Genomic DNA, 23,611 nt, shown 5'->3' on the forward strand with positions numbered 1-23,611 from the left:
CGGCTTCGGTCTTTCTGGCAAGCACATTTGCCCAATAGCAAAAACCTCTCCAAAAAAAAAAAAAAAAAAAGCATAGCAATAAACCACCCTCAAAGTAAGTTGACAGGAAAGGTTGTGCACACTGGGACACAAGGCTGGGAGCAGCAAGAGGGGGCTGGGGTGGGAGAGCGCAACAGCAGAAAGCCGTCCTGTGGGCCTGCCGCTGCCTCAGAGCAGAGCACTGACCTGCACAGCAAGAGTGATCCTGCGGAGGGGAGTCTGCCAGCATGCGCTCGTCCCCAGCAGCGTTCTCAATCACCATCGCAGTGAGGGGGGTTACAATATGATGTTCCAGAGACATCTGCAGGATTGTTTTGGTAATTTTCCTTTTGGCTGCAGCTGTAGGAGCCAGACTTCTGTATCCAGGAAGAAGAGATGTCACACAACGTCTCCACAATTAGCACTGAAATGAACCCCCTCCACTGGTGTCCACCCAGGCCCCAGGCAGACAGGGAGGCACAAGGGAAAGGGGAAACAGAACCAACCCACTTCAGGAAATTTAGTATTTTTTATCTAGCTATTCAGTTCCAAGGGATTTAATGTTTAGAGCCGTTTTATATTCACAGTGAACCTGAGTGGAAGGTACCACGGACTCCCGTAGATCCCCTGGCCCTACCTTCACACAGCCTCCCCCAGTTTGAGATCCCGTACTAGAGTGGTACATTTGTTACAACTGATGAAACCCCACAGACACATAGTCACCCTAATTCCATCGTTTACATTCAGGTACATCCTGGCGTACATTCTATTGTCTGGACAAATGTATAACGACACATATCCACTATTAAGTGTCATACAGAATTTCAGTGTCCTAAAAATTCTCTCTGCTCTACTTACTCATCCTATCATCCTCTTCAACCCCTGGGAACCAGTGATCTTTTTACAGGGATTTAAAAAAAATCAATATTTAACTTCTGCAGCAATTTGCTCTCTGCCTTTAAAATACATCCAATGTGCTTCTGTCAAAGGGGCAGGGATATTTCTCACTTTCTTCAAAGCCACAGCTTACAGCCTTGTGTATCTTTTATAATCTTATCGACATCAGGGATTTTCTCCCTGAGTCCCGTTATACAACTGCATTTCATTTTTCCAACCTAGTTCAGATGACCTTGGTCCTTTTTCCTGAGAATCTGATCTGTTAGGTGGAGTGGGCTCAAGAATGCTAAGTTTTATCAAACACTGTCCTGTAATTATTTTCTCAGAAGGTTTATTTATTTCTCCTATGAGTAGGTGAGGAGAGACGTGGAGAGAGACAGAGAGACGGCACCTCAGACAGTGTCCTCACACTGTAATCCAAATGGACCCCCAGCCAGCCCTGGATCATGAGCAGCTATGTGCGCTGGGTTCACAGGGAGGTCTCTGGGTACAAACCCCAAACCTTTCCATGTGGGTCAGCCTTGCAGACCGTCATATTTTACCACTGGGTCGTCATCTGCTGTGCCCCACCATGTAATTCTGATGCAGATGATTAAGAACCATACACTACTTTATACTGATAAACTATATTGACAGTTTTTTTTTCCTTAAATTTTTGCTATAGGGTGTGTGCACTCACAAGAGAGAGACAGGGAGAGAGGAAAAGTGAGAAAGCCCCCTCAAGGGGGATGATCACATCACAATCTCTTCTCTGCCACTCTCCTCGTGGGATTTTGAGCACGCACACACACACGCCTGACATGATTTTCAAGCCACCAGGTTTGAGACTTAAACCACAGTCAGCCATGTGGGAATCCAGTGCCTTAACCACCATGACCCCTGATGTACCCACTGCCTGCCCCCCCACTCTCCAGCAATACAGTAGATTGGAAAGTTGAAATGCAGCTTGGCTGAAAGCCGGAGGTGACATCAATGAGCATTAGGGATCCTTCACTTAAGTGACATCAAAAAAATCACATAAGCTTAAAATTCTCTTTGGACAATGATGTGTTTCCAGGAGTAAATGCAAGTGAACTACCGTACACACATCATCATTGCAAGAATCTCACAGATGTCATATTGAGCGAAAGAAGCCAGAAACAAAAGAATATAGAGTACACGATTGTGTGAACTTTGTAACAGGTGAAACTAATTGGTGGTGACAGATATTGCAATCATGATTTCCGTGGGAGGTGGAGGGTCGGTATGAGTGGGAAGCAAAACGGGAAACTCTCAATAGTTCTATAACGAGGACTATTACAGTTCTAGTAATAATTCTGAGTGGCGATTGCCTAGCAGATACACATAAAATTCATTACATATACAATTAAAATTAATGTACTTTACACACATTACTGTATGTTATACCTCAATAAACAAGAAAAGAGTGAGCCCAATTTTAGCTAAAGTGTTTAAACCTGTGGAATTTAGTCACCAAATTTGTATTAATTTGCTGCTTTTCTTAGTTCCAAAGTCTTTTTTTAATAATTTTTTCTTTATTCACGATAAAGCATATATGCATACATTGAATAAGAGAGAAAGAGAGAGAGACAGAGAAAGGAAGAGATAGGAGCACCCTCCTCAGAGGCTGTTCACTGTGATCTCCCTCCTGCAGTTCTTCAGCCCATTAGATCCTGCGAACCTGTGTGTGTGCTGGGCCTGCTTCAGGCTGACTGCGCTGGGGATTTAAATCACAGTGGCCACATGGTGTCTGGTTTCTCTTGAACAGTGCATTACTGCTGTGCCATGAAGCTGGCCTCCACGCTCTTCATATATGAGTCAGATATTCAAGGTAAACATTTCACTTCAGGGCATTGCTGTGGTGTGTATACTCTACCCTCCTTACCTTTCAGCTAGCAGCTGGTTGATGGTTAGATAAGCCCACAGTTTTTTGGTGAAGTCAGGATCTGCATGTTTGTCTTTCGATAGAAAATCCTCCAAGTCATCCATCTGGGCTAGGGTTTCCAAGACTAACTCCGTGCTAGCCTACACGAAAGAAGGTTCCGATGAAAAACACTGGGGTAGCAGAATTATAATGATAATTCACAGTTTTAGTACCTGTTCTGAGTTATCAGAAAGGTTCCTGTACTTAAAAGAAATAGAAAAGAAATGGGAGGCAGAGGAAGTAAAAGCATGACTCTGGAGATTGGGATTAAGCTTGGATGAACAGGTAAGGATTTGTAAAACTGTTGAGAAGACGGCAAAGACATTCTCATGCCTTCTCCTTCATTGACTGCTTTTATACTACACACAGGGTTCTGGGAATGCAGAATATTAGCCTATGAACATACAAGGTGGACTATATCCATGGGACTACTTAGTACACTTAGAATGAGCAGATAAGCAGAAGTACCGAGGTCGCAGTGATCACGCTCTGTATTTGCTCCAACTTCTCAGGGTCATATTTTCCTGCCACCACAATCTCTGAACCTCCAAAATAGTTGTAGAAGCTGTTTTGTGTGACATCCGTTACTGACGTGTGGGGATAGTTGAACTGAACATTTCGGAGCAAGGGGGTAGAAACCTGGTTGTAGAATTTCTACAATTCATGAAAACAGAGAGGAATCATTATTTTTATACCATGCTGTAACTCTAAAGCATTGATCTCTGAGATTTTTCAAAGGCCAAGCAGATACCTCTTAACTTATTCCGGCAGGGTCTCTGGGACAAGAAAAACTGTTTAGAATGATCAGAGAAAAAGACAGACATAGAGAAGAGAAAGAAATGATTAAGAATGTTATCCTTGACATTTTCTTTTTCTTTCTATTAGGATCTGTTGGATGACAAACTCATGGTCGTCAGCAATCATAAAAGTCAGTTGGGTTGATATTTCCCAAGTTAGAACTCTATCCCTTACTTGTCCCCAAGTTCAAATATGGTGCCTGGCACTGACAGGGTAGGAGGTGTATTCTTGTTTTTCTACATTGTCTTCTCGTCTGCTTAGTAAAAATAAATAAGTAATTCATATCTTTTATATTTAAGGAAACATATAAGCCATCATTTGATGTCTCTTATGTTATAAAAAAATATATGTACCAGATATCAGTGCATGTTAAAGGGAAATGGGCAGCCATTATATGGAGTCTGAAACTCAGTGAAGCCCCAAAAAGTTTTGCCAGTGCCTCAGAAAATGTTTGTTTGTTCAGAGGGTAAGGAAGGGCACACCCAATGCCTTTCTGCCTCATGTCTCCCTGTTAGTGGAGAAATATAAAGGGAGGAGAATGCGTGAGAAAAGAATTGAACACTTCTCTGATTCTTGCAACTGCGTTATGGCTGAACTATTGTCAATTTTGAGTTAAATTTGTCCATCTTCTTTTAGGCCTCAGGTTCAGGTAGTTGGATAATTTTGAATGGAAAAAAAATGAAGAAAGAAAAACGTTACCTTGAGCTGGGAAGATGTATCCTGGTTACCATAAATCCTTTGAGCAATTCCACGGTTTTCATTGGATAGTCTCTTCAAGAAATCATAGTCGACATCAAATCCTATACCCAAACTGAACAAGGAGATATTGTCTTGTATGTTCTGCTTCACATTTTTCTGAATTTTTGACGACTTTAGTTCACCTGAAGTTGGTTATGAGAGAAAGGAAAAGAATAAAGAAGCAATGTCATGAAGGTTTTGGAAAATCCAGGGAGGAGAATTTAGCAGCATTTGTCAAAATTTAAAATATACTTACCTTTTGACCCAGTAATTCAACTTCTAGGAATTTTTCTGACAGATGCACTCATACATGTTGAAAGTACGGGGCAGTGGTACATAAAAACATTATTTGGGAATAGCAACATATTAGAAACTACTTATGACTTAAATGTATGCCAATAAGGGAGATTTCTTCGTTATTGTAATTCAAGTAGTGACATACTATGCAGTTATTAAAAAGAACAGCAACTGTTTATGCATTTATATTGAATAATTTCAAAGACACATTTTTTTTTTTTTTGAGAGAGATTTTTGCTATAGGGCACATATGCTTGCCAGAGAGACAGAGGGGTAGAAAGTGAGAAATCACCCTCTGGGGGATGGCCATGTCACAGTCCCTTCTCCTCTAGACTTTTCTTGGGACTTTGGGCATGCACGCACACACACCTGGCTTGAGTTTTAAGCTGCCAGGTCCAGGACTCAAATGGCAGTCAACTATTTGGGAGTCCAGTGATATAACCATTATACCATCTGCTGACCCATAAAGACATATTTTTAAAGGGAAAAAAATAACTGTGGTATATATTGGATGCATCTGAATGCATGCATGTATATATATGCATGTATGTCTGTATATGTATGCAAACATACACATGTGTGCAAATATATATGTATGGTACACAGGTATGCATGAACCACCCCTGGGAACATATACAAGAAACTGGTGACCAGTGGCTGCTTCCAGGGACAAGAAATGGATGGTTGAAAGACAGTAGGGCAGAAACAGACTTAAATTTTTACTATATTTTATTTATGATTTTATTCAAAACTTGAATTTTTAAAAGATCTATTTATTTATTTATTTATTTTGGAGAGGTTTTTGCTATAGGATGTGTGTACTCACCAGAAAGACAGAGAGAGACAGAAAGCAAGAAATCACCACCCACGGGGATGAACACACTGCAATCCCTTCTCCTCTATTCTCCTCTTGGGATCTTGAGCACGCACACACATGTACCTGGTGTGAGTTTAAGCCACTGGGTCCAGGACTTGAACCATGGTTGAGTACGTGGGAGTCCAGTGACATAGCCATTATGCCAGCTGCTGATCCCCTAAAGAACTATTTTACTTAACTTTATGTAGTTATTTTAATTGGACCAGAGAGGAACAGCACAGAAGAGAGCGAAAGTAAGAAAGCAAGCCGCCAGGTCTAGTTCTCAAACCATGGTTGACCATGTGGGAGTCCAGGGCCCTTAACCATCATACCACCTGCTGGCCCCCCCATGCTTGAATTTTAAAAGTAATCCGATTTGAGGGGAAAAACACTGACTTTATAACAAAAATATAACAACTACTAATCCTAGTGTTACTGGTAATAGAAAGGCCATGCTTCATCTTTGTAAAAGTCCAGTTGTCATTGTCATTATTGCTTCACACACTTTATTCTATGTAGCTATGCTACGCACAGGATACACATGGTTCTCGTCTATACAATGATACATGTGTGCAATCCAACCTAGCGTTCACTACTACTTATATTTGTCAGTATAAAGAAACAAATAAAAAAGAAATACAAGTAGATGATAGACATCAGATGAAGGCATTTGGGTGTTAGAAAAGGTTAATTTAAACGTCCTATCAGATTGCAGTCATTTCTCCTTTTGCAGCTAGGGGGAGAGTAACTGTGGCCACCGGAGGCAGTGCTGGGAGATCTGGGGTCCATACTCATTCCCAACTCCTGTACGCCATTCTCACACAGCTTAATTTGAAGAAATAAGTGCATTTCATTAGTATATGTCAACAATCTGCCCAAAATACTGTTAAAATTCGAAGTCAAATTTCTCTGTGTTGTGGGGTTGAAGCTGATGCATTTAAAAGTACTGCTGAGGAGTGAGGGCTGGTTTCAGGGCGCAAGGGCTTCAGTGTCAGAAGACTTCATTTAGGAAGCACGGGTTTAAAATTCCTTAGAAACTCAGGAATATGCCATTAGAGTTCCCCTTTTAAGCACACTATATTCCTAAGAAACACAAATGAACACTTACATGACAAGAAAACGGAAGTAATACTTGCCTACAGTTGGGTCCCCATCAGAGACCAGAATGATCAGAGAGACTGAGTTGGGGTCCAGCAATCCCATGTTATTAGCTTCGTTCAAAATGAAAATTGCACGCAAGAGAGCTTCGTTGATATTTGTGCCTGTCAAAGTAATACCATGATGTACTGTGGCATACACTTTCTTGCCACACACAAAAAAAGAATCACATTTGGGATTCAAGTTCATCTCTCTGGTGATTACTTATGCAGAATTTATTAAGTATCCAGGTCATTTGATTGCTTTCCAAGTGAAGCAAATTTTGTTCAGGTTGGTCAAGATCTCCAGCATGGTAAATGCTCACTTTGAAGTAAACTATCCACTTAGACATGAATTAGGCCTTTTGAAGCATCAATCAATCTGTCATTTTATTAAGCATAAAGTTTAAAGTACTTAAATCAGCCTTGCTGAGATCCTCTGAATACAATTCCATTTCATGCTATGCAAATAATAACAAAAGTGATTATCATTGACCGTGCCTTTTTTGGAGAAAGGTTGGACTGGTTTAAAACTTGTGCAGGCTGCATTATGTCTAGTTTCACCACAAACTTAGCATTCATCATTTACCAAGCAATGTCCGATGAAAGGCAGACCATTGGAAAGACCACTGTGACTGAGAAGAACACTTCTTAGGTGAATCAGAATTTGAAACCTAAAGAAGTTTCTCGCAGGGCATTAGGCCAAAACCACTCACCTCCATTGGGTTGGATTTTCTCAATATACTTCTTGGCATCTGCAACCTGTGCTTTGGTGGCTGAAACTAAATCATTCCTCCAGGTTCGAATGTTGTGGTTGAAATCAACCACAGAGAATTGGTCTTCTGCTCTTAGGTCATCCAATATGGTCTTCATTGCTTCCACAGTCTATTTCAAAAGAGCATGAAGAGAGCCTGAGAAGAAACTGGGAAGGTAAAAACAAACAGAAACAAAACAAAAAACAAACAAGAACAAGAAAACACCCAAACATTACACAGAAGAACCAAAAGAATGAGATGCAAACAAGTGGTCAAAATGAGAAGAGACTATACAGGCATAACATTTTCCAAAGAGGTTAGTTTTGAGATAGGTTTTCAAGGGATTACTGGACATAGAAGGGAAAAGAGAAGAAGAGGGAAGAGGAAGAAGAAAAAAGGGAGATGGAAAGGAGGGAATTTTGCAGGGGAGGGGTAATGGTTAGAAGGTTGAATTGTACAGTCTGTGAACACAGAATAACCTCACAATACTGGGAATTCACACCCTCAGTCTGCAAACACAGTTATGGAGTTTTAGCTCTACAGGGAAGGAGGTATTGAATGATGGCACTGCAGGGAGGGGATCACGGATGGTAGGGACAGGATCAAAGAATGGGGTACTTACTTGTTTCATTTTAATACCCCACATGGAGCCGCTAACATCAATGACGAAGAGGATGTTCTTGGGAATTGGGTCCAGGTTGTCAGGAGCAAAGAAGTGGACAAAATAGCCATTAAATACCTGAAAAAGTGAACATATCTGAGACCCATGTTTAGGGGGTAGGAAGATGGGGCCCTGGAACTAAGAGGGGAGGTGAGAAATGGTGAGGAGAAGGCACAGTGAAGCCTGGGGCATGTTCATCTTGACCTCCTTGCTCCCTTGCTCCTCTCCTGAGAAAGTCCCTGTTATCTCAGTAGGGCTTCCAATCCACTCCACTCTACTCTGCTTCACCCACACTTCTTCTTTTTTTTTTTTTTTAAGTTTTAATTTTTTTAGAGGTTTTTGCCTTAAGGTGCATGTGCTTGCTGGAGAGAGAGAAGGACACCAGTGAGAGGGAAAGTGAGAAATCACCCCCTGGGGGGATGGCCCCCCTTCTCGTCCATTCTTCTCCTGGGATCCTGGGCTGGCATGATTTTGAAGCCACTGGGTCTGGGACCCAAAGCACAGTCAACCATGTGGTAGTCTAGCAATGTAACCACTACACTATCTGCTAGTCTCCATGTACCCCCCCCCTTTTTTTTTTAGAGGTTTTTGCTATGGGGTGCGTGCACTCACCAGAAAGACAGAGAGAAACAGACAGAAAGTGAGAAATCACACCCCACCCCCAGGGGAGGATGGCCATGCCACAATCCCTTCTCCTCCATTCTCCTCTTGGGATCTTGGGCACGTAAGCCCATGCACCCGGTGTGAGTTTAAGGCACTGGGCCCAGGACTCAAACCGCGGTCGACTACATGGGAGTCCAGCGACATAGCCATTATGCCAACTGCTGGTCCCGCCATGCACTCTTTATTGAGGACCTCTGTTCCAGACACCCTGTTATCCTACAGTGAGTCAGTCAGCTTTTCTGCCCTCCTGAGGCTCACAGCTAGGAAGGATGCAGACCAGTAAAGAGGTAGTTTGCAGCACTGTAAAGTGCATGTCTAGGAAAGTAGAGTGTTCAGATAGTGTCCAGTGGAGATACATCTAAACAGAAGGTATTCTCCAAGGACACACATCTGCACAGAGACCTGAGGATGAGCTTGGAATTAGCCTGCAGATATGGGAGGTGGGTGGGGAGGGAGATAGGGTAGAGAGAGTGCCGAATAGTGCAGGTCAGGTGGTAAGAGAACATGGGACCCAAGGGGTGCTATCAGTGGTTCAGCACGGCAAGGCCATAGAATTCACAAATGCAAGAATTAAGGGGAGGAGAATTAGGAGGATGGAATGTGAAAGACCTTTATGTGCCACTTTGGAAAATTTGAATTTTTCTTGATGTTAATGTCAGACTACCGCAGTTCGATTCCTAACCCCTCACTTTGTCTTCCCTTGTAGGCTGCTTGCCTAATTCTCTTTCCACTGCCTTTTGGTTGCTTTTGTCCAGAACATAACAGTGTCAGCCTGTAAGGGTGTGTGGCTGGGCCCTTCTAGATACTTCTTCACTCCTTTCACAGGCTTTTTAACACACTCTAAAGGTTTTTACCTCAGCATAAGGGAAATGTTGGCACACATGACAAAAGAGAAAGAAAAATTTTTAAGAAATCTCATAATAGTGAACATTAACCCTAGAATTTACCATTGGCTCCAGGTTCTTTCTCTAGGCGTTGCTTGTGCCTTTCTCCTTGCCCTATAATTTATGTTTTGTTTTTGTTATTATTATTATTACAACAATCTTTGGGAGGTTATTCAAAATTCCCACTTTGCAATTTCCTATTATTCTTCATATGAGGTCTAGAAGTGCCCTATAGGACCCTTAATTTAGTTTTCATGACAAAAATATAATGCTTTCTGGCATATGAGGGCGGTCTTCAAAAATGAATGGAAAATGTGTATTATAAAAAAAAACTATATATAAACATTAAAATCGTTTTGCATCAAAATAAACTCATACTTTAATTATATATTTTCCATGGATATTTTAAAGCCCCCTCACGTTAGAGAAATACATTTCAGTCCTTTTTCTGTGGCTTTGACACTTGCCTCAGCAACTGTTACAGAGAACTATCTACAGGCCAGGGAGAGTGTTCAGTAAGAAATAGTTATTGGGTCTCAGCATGGTAGTCCGGGTGTACCTACCTCAAGCTCACCAGCCTTCTCTTCCCTGTTCACGTCATACATCACCACCAGCTCTCCATCCACGGCAGTGTCAGAGCAGTTGGAACACTTCCTTTGCTGTGCTACTGTGGGCTTGAAGGAGACATGTGCCTGGAAGGAACGGGGACCTCAGAGCCTTGTCTGGGCGCCATCCCTCCCCCAGACGAGAGCTCCGTAGCTGCACCTGCTTGAGCACACAGGTGAAGAGGTGTTGCCCCAGTGGCCGTTCTACATCTGGTCAGTGTCAGTAGGCCTGTTACTTATGGAATGCTTGTTTCAGAGGATTTGAGAGCATCTCCCAAATTATGGAGCTGTTTGCCAACTTTTAGGCCTTTAAAAAAAAAATCAAAGAATTCTCCCATCTCCCGTGGAAGGAATGGTTGCAAGCACAGGCAAAAGTTTATGAAAAGTCCATAGAAGAGTTTGACCTTTTCATAGTTGGTTTTTATTGGCCATGAAGGCACAGAGAATGAAGCTGGGTATTTCTTGCTGTGGTTACTGAAAGTCTACCATATATTATGTGAAAGCTGCCTTTAGGTACTGTTCAATCAGAAGACTTGAGGGAAGTGAGATTCCAAAGAGAGCAGTTTCTGGTCAAAATGAATGAGTCAATTGTATGTTTTTTTATATCCTGTGGAAGACCCTAGACTCTGTTCAGGGACCACTCTTCCTTCACAAAGTGTCCTTGACACAAGACCACATCACTTTTCTATTTCAGAGCACAGGAGGAGAACAAAACCCCGAGCTAGTGGCTATGTAGACACTTGACAAAGCGAAAGACTTAGGGTACCTTCTGCTGTCCTTTAGATATGACTGGAACACCATCGAAATGGCCTTCAAATGTGTCAGGAACATGAAGAAATCTCATGCCTTGAGGTTCAATAATCCACACATCTACCTAGAGATGGGAGAGAAAATTACCCAAAGCATTAGAAGTCTTTGAAGGCTTTTTAAGCAAGAAGTAAAATTACTAAGTCTTCTGATTCTTTTCTCATCTACAGATGTCCAAAATATGGTTTCATGATCATATCTGCAAGTTCTTTAATTTCCCTGTTATAGGCCCAGCTCAATGGCCTGGTGATTAGGCACCTAGATCCCTCCCACATGGCTGGCCATGAGGTTTGAGTCCCAGACCTAGCAGCTTGAGAAAATGCCGGGTGCACGTGTGTGTACACAAAGTCTCAAAACAAAGGAGAAAAGAGAAGAGATTATGGTGCAACCATTCCCTATGGGGGAGAAGGGTGCTTTCTCCTTTCCCTATCTCTGTCTCTCTCTGGTGAGTGCATGCTCCCCCTCACAAATAAATAAATACATAAATACATTTCCTAAGAAATAAATGTATTTCCATCTTGCCATGGAGATTTAACTCTTTGGCAACTTAGTACTGCCCTTCTATTGCCTCATCCCTTTGGGATTTAATTCTCCTTCATTCTAGTCTACTCTTTATTTGTCACAGCATTCATGTGTTAGCAAAAAAAAGGAGAGCCATTGTTAATTCCTCTGCATTTACTTTGTAGATCTGTCAGAAATAAGTATTTTTTCTCTCATCTCAGACCTTTTTATTTCTTTTCCTATTTTCTTGTTTTGAACACAGCTCCACAAGATGAAATACCTTCTGGTGCTTAATAAAACAATACCCATAGCTACCATTTCTTGTGATGCTTATATATATATATATTTTTTTTTTTTTGAGAGGTGCTTGCTATAGGGCACGTGCGCTCGCCAGAAAGACAGACAGAAAGCGAGAAATCACCACCTGGGGGGATGGTCATGCCGCAATCTCTTCTCCTCCATTCTCCTCTTGGAATCTTGGGCACGCATGCATATGCACCTGGCGTGAGTTTAAGCCACTGGGTCCGGGATCGAACCATGGTTGACTACATGGGAGTCCAGTGACATAGCCATTATGCCAACTGCTGGTCTTGATGCTTACTATATTTTAAGTATATACAAATTAATGGATTTTATTTTCACTCATATTATTAACATGATCTGTTTTTTTTTTTTTTTTATAATTTACTTAGAGAAATTTTTGCTATAGGACCTGTGCACTTGCAGGAAAAACAGGAAGAGAGAGACAGAAAGAGAGAAAGTGAGAAATTACCCCCCAGGGGGATGGTCATGTCACAGTCCCTTCTCTTCCGTTCTTCTATTGGGATTTTGAGCATGCACATATATGCACCCTGTGTAAGTTTCAAGGTTCTGGGCCTGCGAATTGAACCACAGTTGGACATGTGGAAGTCTAGCACCTTACCCACTATGCCACCTGCTGGCCCCATGTTATTTCTTTTTTAATAGATATTGTAACCATGTGTTTTATTTTCCATCCACAGAATAGATGACCATGAATTAATTTCTAGGGTTTTCTTTTTTCTTTTTTGGTTTTAGCCTTAGGGTTTATGTGCTCACTGAGGAGAGAGATACACAGACAGTGAGAGGGAAAGTGAGAAATAAACCACTGGAAGGATGGACATGCCACAATCCCTTCTCTGTTCTTCTCTTGGGATCCTGGGTGTGCACACACATGTGCCCAACATGATTTCCAAGCCACCAGGTATGGGACTCAAACCACAGTCGGCCATGTGGGAGTCCAGAGATGTAACTGCTACACCATCTGCTGGCCCAGTTTTATTCTATTCCGTATTAATAATTGTACCTATTTATAGGCCACAGTGTGACGCTTTTACATAATATACATTGTATAATGATCAAATCATGGTATTTAGCATATCTGTCACTTCAAATATTTATCATTTATTTGTCGTGATAATATTTGAATCCTTTTTTGTAGTTATTTTGAAACATACACTGCAATATTGTTAACTATATTCACTCTACTGTGCTATAGAACACTAGAACTTATTTCTTATATTTAACTGTAATTTGTACCTATTGACCAACTTTCATTTATCCTCCCTCTTATTCTCTCCCCAGCTCTGGTAACCACTATTCTGCTCTTTACTTCAATGAGATCAGCTTTTTTAGACTCTACAGATAAGTAAGATCACGAAGTATTCATCTTCCTGTGCCTCAGGGATGCAAGGATATTTAACATGCACAAATCAAAAAATGTGGTTCATTGCATTGACAGTGGCAAGGGGAAAAATGATCATTTCAATAAATACAGAAAAAGCCTCTGATAAAGTTCAACATTCCTGCATGATAAACACTCTCAACAAATTAGGGATAGAAGGAATGTACCTGGACTAAGTAAAGGCCATATATGACGAACCCTCAACTAACATCATACCAATTGGGGAAAAATTGAAAGCTTTTCTTCTAAGAACTGGAACAAAACAAAGGTGCCCACTTTTACCACTTATATTCAACATAGTAGTGGAAGTCCTAGCCAAAGCAATTAGGCAAGAGAAAGAAATCAATGGCATCTAAATTGACAAGCAGAGTGTTGAATTGTCCTTGTTGGCTGATGACATGACTACTTATATGAAAAACCTAAAGGCACTATATATATTAGAAGTGGCCCAGAATAAACTCAATAGCACATACCATAATAGTAAACTGATGCCAGATATTAGACATTATCAAGCGTATGTGCAGCTCTTCAAGTTGGAATTAAAATTTAACCATGATTAATTCAACCCTTTCATTTTCTAAATCTACAAGCATTTCATGACCTGCTTGCTTCACTTTCCCATCTGTCCAATGGAGAGGCTCAGTAGACTGTGTATTCTCCCCTGTTTCTTCTGGCTTTACTCTGTCTCTTCTATTATGTTCACTTAATGTCACCCAGAATCAAGTAAAGAAAAGATCAATTGTTTTAACGCAAGAGATGAAAATGGCAGTAAAAGTGATTTCAGATTGATAGACAAAGCAATCAATACCAAAGGTTTAGTTCTGCCGAAGGGACAATTTCAAGGTGACAGGGAAATTAACCTTCTATTACTTGCTATCTGTTTCATAAGTTTATGTCACTTATAACAAAGGTACAAAAGCATATAAAAGTACTCTATTTACAGGTGACAAAATAGGGACTCAGGATAACAAGTCCTTGAATATCAGTGTCATTGGCTGAATGATGGCCTCACAAGAGATCTGAGAAGTCTTCAAAAATTTAAAGAAAACTGTATATTATGTAAAACTGCATGGATTTTAAAATTGTTTTGCAACAAAATAAACTTACTTTATTCTATTTTTACACAAGATTTTTGGAGTCCCCTCAAAAGATATGTCTATATCAATCTTCTAGAAGCTGTGAATGTGAATTTACTTGAAAAAAAGATCTTTGCAAATGCAATTAAAGTTAAAGATCTTTTTTTTGGGGGGGGAGGAAGAGGTTTTTGCTGTAGGACATATGCGCTCGCCAGAAAGACAGAGAGAGACAGAGAGACAGAAAGAGAGAAATCATCCTCCGGGGGGGATGGCCATGCCACAATCCCTTCTCCTCCATTCTTGTCTTGGGATCTTGGGCACTCATGCACACGTGCCCGGCGTGAGTTTTAAGCCACCAGGTCTGGGACGCAAACCGTGGTTGACTACATGGGAGTCCAGCAACATAGCCATTACGCCAACTGCTGGTCCCCAAGTTAAGGATCTTGAAATAAGATCATCCTGCATTACCTGGTGGGCCTAAGTCCGGTTGCAAGTGTTCTTATAAGAGAAAGGCAGAGGGACATTTGAGATGCTCAGAAAAGGAGATGATGTGACCATGGAGAAAGTGGCATGATATGGCTAGAAAACCGCAAGTTATGGAAGGCCAGCAGCTGCCAGGCTCCAGAGGGAGTAAAGCACAGACTCTTACAGACATTAGAGGGAGTGTACTTTTGCTGACACCTTGATTCAGACTTCTGTTCTCCAGGACCATGAGAGACAACCATAAATTTCTGTTGTTTCAAGCTTGCAGTTTATAATAAATTGTTATAGCAGCCCTAGAAAACAAATACAGCTAACATGGACCTAGATTGGCATTTAAATCCTTAAGGAAGTGATGTAGTTGACTCCAAACCTAAGTCTTTTTCAGTTATCGCACTGTCTTATAGAGCTGAGTGATATAAAATACCACTAATAGTAATAACAAACAGAAAGTAGAAGCAGGGATAAGAATGGTAAGAAGATGATATTTCTCTTTACCCTACAAACCCATGCTCACCTCCAAGTGTTTGGCCAGCCGTCCAGGCTGCAGATGAAGCCTGTGTTCATAGGATCCCAGCTTCCTCCATTTCACTTCCTGGTACTGAAGCTCAAACTGGACCTTTACTCCAGGGAGGATGTTTACTTCTGTTCTGAAGTTCTCCATATCCAGAGCCTTGCTCCTAAAGGCGAGAGCTCCCGACATAAGTCATCACAGGCATGAATGACCTGCGAGACCCATAATCTAAGCAGGGGGCATGTAGAAGTTCCTGGGTGATCTCCCCTGCTTAGCTGTTCATGAACATGAACAGTAGATGCGACAGAGATAAGGGCAATTTCTGAATAAATTTAATATCACCAAGAGTGCCAGTCTCCTCTCCTACCTGATATATTGTTTGCAGAGCTTCATACTGATTTGAGTGTCATCTGCAAAAAACTACTCGTGATTGGTCCCTATTCCGTCCAGGAACTTGACATCTATCATCTCAATATACCAGCTCTATGAGTTGGATATCATTATCCTAATTTTTCATGTAATAACAAGTCAGTTTCATAGAGGCTGAATAACCTACTCGAGACTCCATGGTTAGTCAATTTCAGGACCAGGATTGAAACCCAAGTTTAGATAACTCGAAAGAGAGCACATATTTTCTATACTATGTTTGAGACTCATTCTATAGAGTCTTTATATATTTGAAGGTCTTCATAAAGAATAAATCTATTATTTCACAAAATCAAATATGTATTTCCAGTGTAAGGTCTTTTTTAGTCACAATCCCTATCAATTCTAATATGATCATTAATCTTGAGTTATAGCTTTTTTAAAAAATTATGTATTTAATTTTATTAATTATTACTATTGGTGTTTTTAGTTTTCAAGAGAGAAGAGCAAGATGATTAAAGGAGGGGATCCTGGCATTAGGATAAACAAATGAATGATAAATAATTTTTTGAGATGAGTATTTATAACAGTTTTATTTGCAACAAGAAAAACTGGTACTATTCCAACAATGAATGATTTTTTAAAATGAAATGCTAAATAAGCAAGGTGACCGTGTGCCTTATCCTTTTTGGGATCGTGGAAGTATTGTGGACAGTCAGCTTGGGATATTGACTAGTTAAAGAAAATGTAAACCTGGCCCAGTGCAAAGGTGAGAGTCAGGGAGAGGTCATGTTAACTGAGGGGTGGACTGCGATGTGAGGTCATGTTCTCTGCTGTATCTCTGCTGCCTGGAAGAGTTTCTGTTACAGATAAATATCTGTGGGATAAATAAATGAGTACATGAATGTGATGTGATCAAAACGATGTGTAAAGATGGCAAAGTGATCGTAGAGATTAAAGAATGGATTAACTTGCAGCAATGCTGGAGGTGAAATTCTTCTGCTTGGAATTGCTTTTTTCCTTTCTTCACCTGACTGAATTCTATTAATCTTTGGGGGCTCAGCTCAAACATCAGTCCTCTGTGAAGGTTTCCTGGGTCCCAGACAAAATTATGCACTTGGGACTCAGAACTCCTGTAAGGATTTGTACCCTCTCTAAGTTAGCCCTGACCCTGCTGCAGACATTGTAGTCACCAGTTCTTCATCTTTCATGAAAACCTGCTAGTGCCTATTTTTGTGTTGCTGCTGCCTCCAACAGAACTGGATACAGAGTGGACATCTATTGCATTTTATTGAATAAAGGAATGCATGAATAAAATGTAAAGAACTTCCAACTAAAGGTAAGTTGGAAGACAGAATGAAGAGATGAAGCAATTAAACATGCAGGATCCGGCAGAAGTTTGAGGGTATGCAGCATACAGAGTGATAAATTAAAACTTCCTTTGAAGCTTCTTGGTTGAAAGACTCCTTTTTTAAAGAGTGGTTTGGCATTTCCAGTGTCTATTTAAAAATTATAGCAGGAAAAATATTAAACAGAATTTAAGCTAAGTAACTGATGCTTACAAGGACTTATCCCATAAAAGTATGGCAGAATAAATCATTAAAACAAATTCCAAATCTTTCCTTCTGTGTATATAGTTAAGTATTGTAATAGGATCAGTAATATTTTAATAAAATTGGTATTTATTTAAAGAACATCTATCTAGCTGTGAGACAAGCAGTGCAAGCGTAACCTGTGAGGTTAGCTATATCCTGATTGAAGAGAGGCCTTCAGGGAAATAGAAACTGATACCAAATAATGCCATCTGCTTGGGTTCTGTGCCTTTCTGGAGGCTGGCTTGCCACTGGGAAAATAGGGTAGGACAGGAAGCAGTGATGGGGATAAGTAAACTCAGTCCCTACCTCACCAATCCAGCCGTCTTGCCTTTTGCTCTTGCCTGCGAATAGAGAGCTCGGCCCACAGTTCTCTCTTTGATGGAGCTAGTAAATGTTGTGCCATCTACAGTCCTAGAAAACAACCCAAGATAAGCAGTTGGTCAGAAGAGGAGTCTTAGTGAAACGAACTAATGACAAGCAAACAACACAACAAGATATATTTAATGAATGGGGACAACGACCATCGTGCATCTGTAAGAAACAAAAAGAGACATTTGAAGAGTTCATAGACAGGGCAGTTTTTGTTTGACACTGTGATTTGAGAGGTCTAGGTAGGCTCCCATTCTTAAAATTTTCACTCATGTTTGCTTGTGTTTGAATATTTTTCTCATTTTCAAATGTTATGCTTCAGATTACATTTTGTTCTCTTTGGATATCCCTTTTGAATGACAAATGTGATTAGGAGGAGTGAGCAATAAATCACCAATTATTTGAGGATAATTAGTGAATTTGGTGGTGACATGGTGGTTAAGGCTCTGAATTCCCACATGGCCAACTGTAGTTTGAGTCCTGGAACCGGCAGCTTGAAAACTATGCCGGACATGTATGCTTGTGAGCCCAAAATCCTAAGAGGAGAATGGAGAAGGGATTGTGGCTTGGCCATCACTCTTAAAAAGTGGGGGTTTGATTTCTCACTTTCCCTTTCTCTCTCTTTGGCAAGTACATGTGCTCTATAGTTAAAACTTAAAAAAAAAAAAAAAAAAAAAAAGAAAAGAAAAGAAAAAGAAGAATGTGGCATAGCCAGGGGATGTGCAATAAAGTGAATGTTTGTGTTCTAACAACACTCATGTGCTAACTCCTACATCTTAGAAAGTGGCTCCTTTGGGAAGTGACGGGGTCATAAGGATGAATCCCTCATCAGTGGTATTAGTGCCCTTATAAAAGTGATTCCAAAGATCTCTCTTGTTCCTTTCTGCTATGCCTCTAGACCAGGAGGCTGGCTTTCACCAGACACTGAATCTTCTTCTGCATCTTGATCTTGAACTTCTCAGTCTCTAGAATTATAAGAAGTAAGTTTTTGTTGCTAATAAGCTAGCCAGTCTATGGTGTTTTGTTATAGCAGCCTGAGCTGACAGAGACAGGATGTTATGTTCTTCTGAAAGAGTGAAAAAGAAAGAAAGATGGAGGAAAGTGCTGAATCCCCTTGTGAAGTTTATGTTCATCTCTATAACTTCTCCCTTGCGGAGTGCTGTCTTCTTTTTGCATCTTGCCCTTACCTTACTTTTAGCTGGCTAGAACCTAACCTTTACCAGGCATTGGTCAGAGCAGAATTATCGAATTTTACAAAGAAATGGGAATTTACAGTACTCTCATGGGCTGTATCCCTTCCAAGGAAGAATTTAGAAATGTGTGGAAGAGTTTTTGGTTGTTGTGATGACTGGGAAGTGCTAGTGGCATTTGTGGGAAGGACACCACAAATATGCGACATGCTATGATGAGGGACAGATCTGCTAAAGAATGTTCCTGGTTCAAATGCCAGTGCATGTATATTGAGGTACGCTTCTAGGTTTGCCCCGTTTAGATGAGAAATATCAGGTCCAAGGAGATAAATGACTTGCTCAAGGACACTTAGCCAGTAGAAACAGAGATAGACTGCAAGTTCATGTGTCAGACTAGGGCTCGCTCCAGCAAATCCACCCAGGCCAAAGACCAAGAAGTCTTTAAGACAAAAAGAAATAATCTCAGGGACCAGCAGTTAGCATAATGGCTATGTCTCTGAACTCCCATGTAGCCGACCATGGTTCAAGTCCCAGACCTGGTAGCTTAAACTCACGCCAGGCGCGTGTGCGTGCGTGCCCAAGAGCCCGAGAGGAGAATGGAGGAAAAGGAATTGCAGTGTGACCTTCCCCCATGGTCTCTCTGTCTCTCTGTCTCTCTCTGTCTTTCTGGCGAGTGCATGCGCCCTGCCCTATAGCAAAAACCTCTACACCAAAGAAAACCAAAAAGAAATAATCTCCTATGGTAGAACATTTGGGATCTTGATAAAAAGTCAGAAGAAATATTTTGGCTAGTATGGAAATCTACACAGCTTATTTAATTAATTAATTAACTTATTTATTTAATTTATATTTTAAAAATTTGCTATAGGGTGTATGAGCTCACCAGAGAAACAGAGTGAGAGAGAAAGTGAGAAAGCACCACCCTGGAGGGGACAGCCATGCCATAATCCCTTCTCTTTATTCTTCTGGGATTTTGGGCATGCATGCACACACGCCCTGCATATTTTTCAAACCACTGAGTCCAGGATTAGAAGTGCTTAGTTGGCTATGTGGGATCCAGCTGTTGTAAGCACCACACCACTGGCTGGCCCATAGGCAGCTCATTCAAAACAGTGATAATTAAGCAACTATAGTCTCTGGTATTATGCATGTAGCATTTCATAGAGGGAGATCAAAATAAATATATGTTTCATGTTTTTGCCTTTTGCCACTTTGAACCTTTTATGGAATGAGATGAAGAAGAAAGGATAAAGTGGGGACTGGCAGATGGCATGGTGGTTAAGGATGCTGGACTCCCACATGGCTGACCATGGGTCGAGTCCCAGACCTGGCAGCTTGCTTTGTCACTTTCCCTCTCTCTCTCATTCTGTCCCTCTCTGGTCAAATTTAAGTAAGTAAGTAAGTAAGTAAATAAATAAATAAATAAATGGTACTGCAACTGTGTACAGGAAATTTAAAAAAAAAAGAAGAAAGGATAAAGTAAAAATAGAAGTCCTAGAATAAGTTCAGATTATGTGGTTTAAAAATAGGAATTTATTAAAAGTTTTAAATGTAATCTCTAGACATTATATTATATAACTGCTTCATAGAAGCATTTCCTTATTTATTTTCTTTTTATAAAAGGCTGACTAAAAATAATAAATAAGTAAATAAATAAATAAGCAAATAAATGTTTAAGCCGTTTCCAAGTTACATAGTGTGACTTCCTACTGCCTTTGTTTTGTTTAGAAAATATAGTTAAATGGCTTTCTAATTTTTAGCAAAGTGCATAGTAATTAAACCCTTTATTTTATTTATTTATGGGCAATTATTATTGATTACCTTGGTATGTAAAAGACAAAAGCTCATCAGTAGTACATTAACATAACATCTTAAAAAATTTGTCAGAACATCTACAGAGTATTTCAGTCTGTTCTAGGCAGATATTGAACTAAAAGGGACATTGACCAACTGAGGCACACTTAGGAGTCTGGGAATGGCCACCTGAATGCTCAGGGGATAGAAAACCATCCCAATGACTCAGAGGAGCAGGTAGGAGCTAGCTTTGACATGCAAAGCCTTCAAGTGGGCAATGTAACTAGACTTCACTATTTGAAAGATACTGAAATAGTTTTACCTTTTTATTATGGAAATTTTCAAACATACAAAAAGTAGAGAGAATAATATGAGAAACCTCCATGAAACCATCACTGAGCGACACCATTATCAATTCTCAGCCAGTCTTAATTCTTGTATACTCTCATGCTTTCCACCTCAATTATTTTGAAGCCAATCTCAGACAGCATATCATTTCATCCATGAACACTTCAATATGTATTTTGTAGAGAACTTTCTTTTTTAAAAATTCGATGTGAGTAGAACTAGATTCACGGGGTAGAAAATGGAAAATATTTAAATTAAGTATAAGAAATAATTCTAACAGAGCTGTCAGCCATTGAGTGGGTTGCCTTGGGAAGTAGTAAGTTTATCATTAAGGAGATACTCAAATCAAGCCCGGATAACCCACTTGTCAGTGATATAATGGAGGAATTCAAGCATTTGGATAAGTGATTGGATTTAATCAGTGGTTCTCAACTGTTTTGCTTTCATGGAGAAATGCATTGCCGATGACACCGACCTGCTGCACATACACTCATATGTGGTTTCCTGTAAGCCATGGCAACTCCATATATTTTTGTCCCCCCAAAAAAGAACAGTAAAATGCAAGTAAGTGGGAGATTATTATCATAGAGATAGCCTTAAGTTTGATTAGAAACCAAAAGCAAATCCTTATCAAATTCCCTTACTTTGAACAGACACAGATAATTGGCACCCGCCCTACAGGATTACTGGCATCCAGTTGGTTCTCAGCTCAGGAAGAGAGAATCACTAGAGCAGATGACCATCAAGGTCCATTCTTTCTTTCTTTTTTCTTTTTAAGGAATTATTTTATTTAATGTTCTTTATGATTGTCACTATTACTTTTTAATTTGATGAGAGAGCGAGAGAGAAAGTGAGAAAGCAAGCCACCAGGTCCAAGACTTGAATCGCAGTTGGCCAAATGGGAGTCCAGTGCCTTAATCCCTACACCTCCTGCTGTCTCTCAAGGTCCATTCTAATTAGGAGGGCTCTAATTAGGAAGGTTCTCGATTCTTTGAGTAGAGTATACTCAATTTCTGATTCTATGTAGGAGTTACTCACATGGAGAAGTTGGAAATGAAGGCTCCTTTGGGAATCTGAACATCAAATACAACATTCTGAGGTTGCGGGGAGTTGTTCACCAACTTGCTTTGGATGATGGTGTTGGCCATGCGAGAAGTAATTGTGGACTGGACTTTATAGCTATAAAGAGTTACTTGATCAACATCTTCCTGAAATTGGTAAGAAGGCATAACTGTACTCATAGAAAAGTTACAACAACTACTACACATTTCCTGTTAACAGAAGTATACTTTACTTGCAAATTCTAGGACATTGGTAAGTGTATACGCAGGTATTACTGAGTATCCTCCCAACTTCTCAAGATACCCTACAGGTGGAAGTCTGCCTTTGTTTTGAGATCTCTTGATATGCCGTTTAGTTCTCCGAGTCTAGTAATAATAATTTCAAAAATTAGAGCCTAAGTAGAAAATGGTTGTGAGAAGCAAGTCTGGACTGAGAAAGTCCAAGAGGGTAACTTCAAATGCATGATCATGACAAGGGAATGGGTGCAGAAGTGCAGAGTTGGGAGGGGACACTGGCTGCAGTTTCAGAGTGGGGTGCAGTCATCGGCATAGTGGAGTGAAAGCACCATGGGGTCCTCCACAAGCCCTGACTGCCCCCTATCTCATCTGTTAGGATTTTATCCTCAGTCCTCTTCTCCTTTCTCAGATCATAATAAGCTATGAGAATGCTAATGGGCATGGGCAACAAATAGAACATTCTGGAGAGAATATTTTGCTGCAATTATTTATTCAACACTTTGGACCTTCTTTCTTGATCTTTCTCTGCTGATTCTCTTCTCCACCCCACTATAAAAAGTCATGGTGTGTCAGTATGCTCAAGGCAAAGTTCTGAAAACACAAGTCTCTAAGAGCTGCAAGCTTCTTCAGGTTTACGGCAATTAGATGGCATATTAGATTTTTTTTTCCTCTGAAGAGATTTGTTTAATTTATTCATTGATTGATTTGTTTTAATGCTACAGAGCACATGCATGTGAGCTTGCATGAGACATAAAGAGAGAGAAAGTGAGAGAAACAGAGACAGACGTTCTCAATAGGGTCTCTCCCATCATACTATCTTGTCATGCTGTGATCCCTTTCCCCCAGCCCTCTAGCCTCTCAGCATCCTGGGTGCCCACATGTGCACTTGGTGTATTTCAAGTCAGCCTGGGGACCTAAACTCGTGATTGGCTATGTGGCTTCCAGCCTTGCAGGGACCAGGTTACCACTGGGTCACAGCAGTGGGTCCAGATTTGCTTATTTTAATACAAGGTGTCATCCCCCAAACTTTGTCATTCAGGATTAAACTTTTCAACTAGTTAACACCCAGCTCACCTCAAGTTAATAAAGCCAGACTAATTTGCCCTTCCTCCTCTTTAAATGTGTGCTTCAGGTAGTTTCTATCAGTTCAGAGCAGGAAATACAATATAAGCCTCTTCCTTTGGTTGTTTTCTTGCCACAGAAACAATTACTTTGAATATTTCTGAAAACTGGACCAGTTTATGTTTGAGTTCCTTTTTCAAAGCCACTCTGAGTCTCCAAAACTGCTGGGTGTCATACTTAAAATACTTAAAGTCAAGATAACTACATAAATACATAT

General features: G+C 40.4%; 1 protein-coding gene across 3 annotated transcripts in view; it reads right to left on the reverse strand.

Annotated features, from left to right (window-relative positions):
• ITIH2 (inter-alpha-trypsin inhibitor heavy chain 2) overlaps positions 1-23,611 on the reverse strand; it is a 53,280-nt gene that overhangs the window by 18,199 nt on the left and 11,470 nt on the right. For 2 of the 3 annotated variants that reach the window (XM_006150043.3, XM_014588411.2), the window contains 11 exons: positions 17,580-17,684; positions 15,316-15,478; positions 10,999-11,106; positions 10,191-10,319; positions 8,042-8,158; positions 7,381-7,549; positions 6,665-6,790; positions 4,337-4,518; positions 3,308-3,493; positions 2,801-2,940; positions 226-395 (listed from right to left, as the gene is read on the reverse strand). In XM_006150043.3, the coding sequence (XP_006150105.1) occupies positions 226-395; positions 2,801-2,940; positions 3,308-3,493; positions 4,337-4,518; positions 6,665-6,790; positions 7,381-7,549; positions 8,042-8,158; positions 10,191-10,319; positions 10,999-11,106; positions 15,316-15,478; positions 17,580-17,684 (1,595 nt within the window). Of the gene's footprint in view, positions 1-225; positions 396-2,800; positions 2,941-3,307; positions 3,494-4,336; positions 4,519-6,664; positions 6,791-7,380; positions 7,550-8,041; positions 8,159-10,190; positions 10,320-10,998; positions 11,107-15,315; positions 15,479-17,579; positions 17,685-22,012; positions 22,183-23,611 lie in introns of all 3 variants that reach the window. The other variant, XM_006150044.3, reaches the window with a different exon arrangement.

Source organism: Tupaia chinensis, unplaced genomic scaffold (assembly GCF_000334495.1).
Source record: "Tupaia chinensis unplaced genomic scaffold, TupChi_1.0 Scaffold000275_1, whole genome shotgun sequence".
NCBI lineage: Eukaryota > Metazoa > Chordata > Mammalia > Scandentia > Tupaiidae > Tupaia > Tupaia belangeri.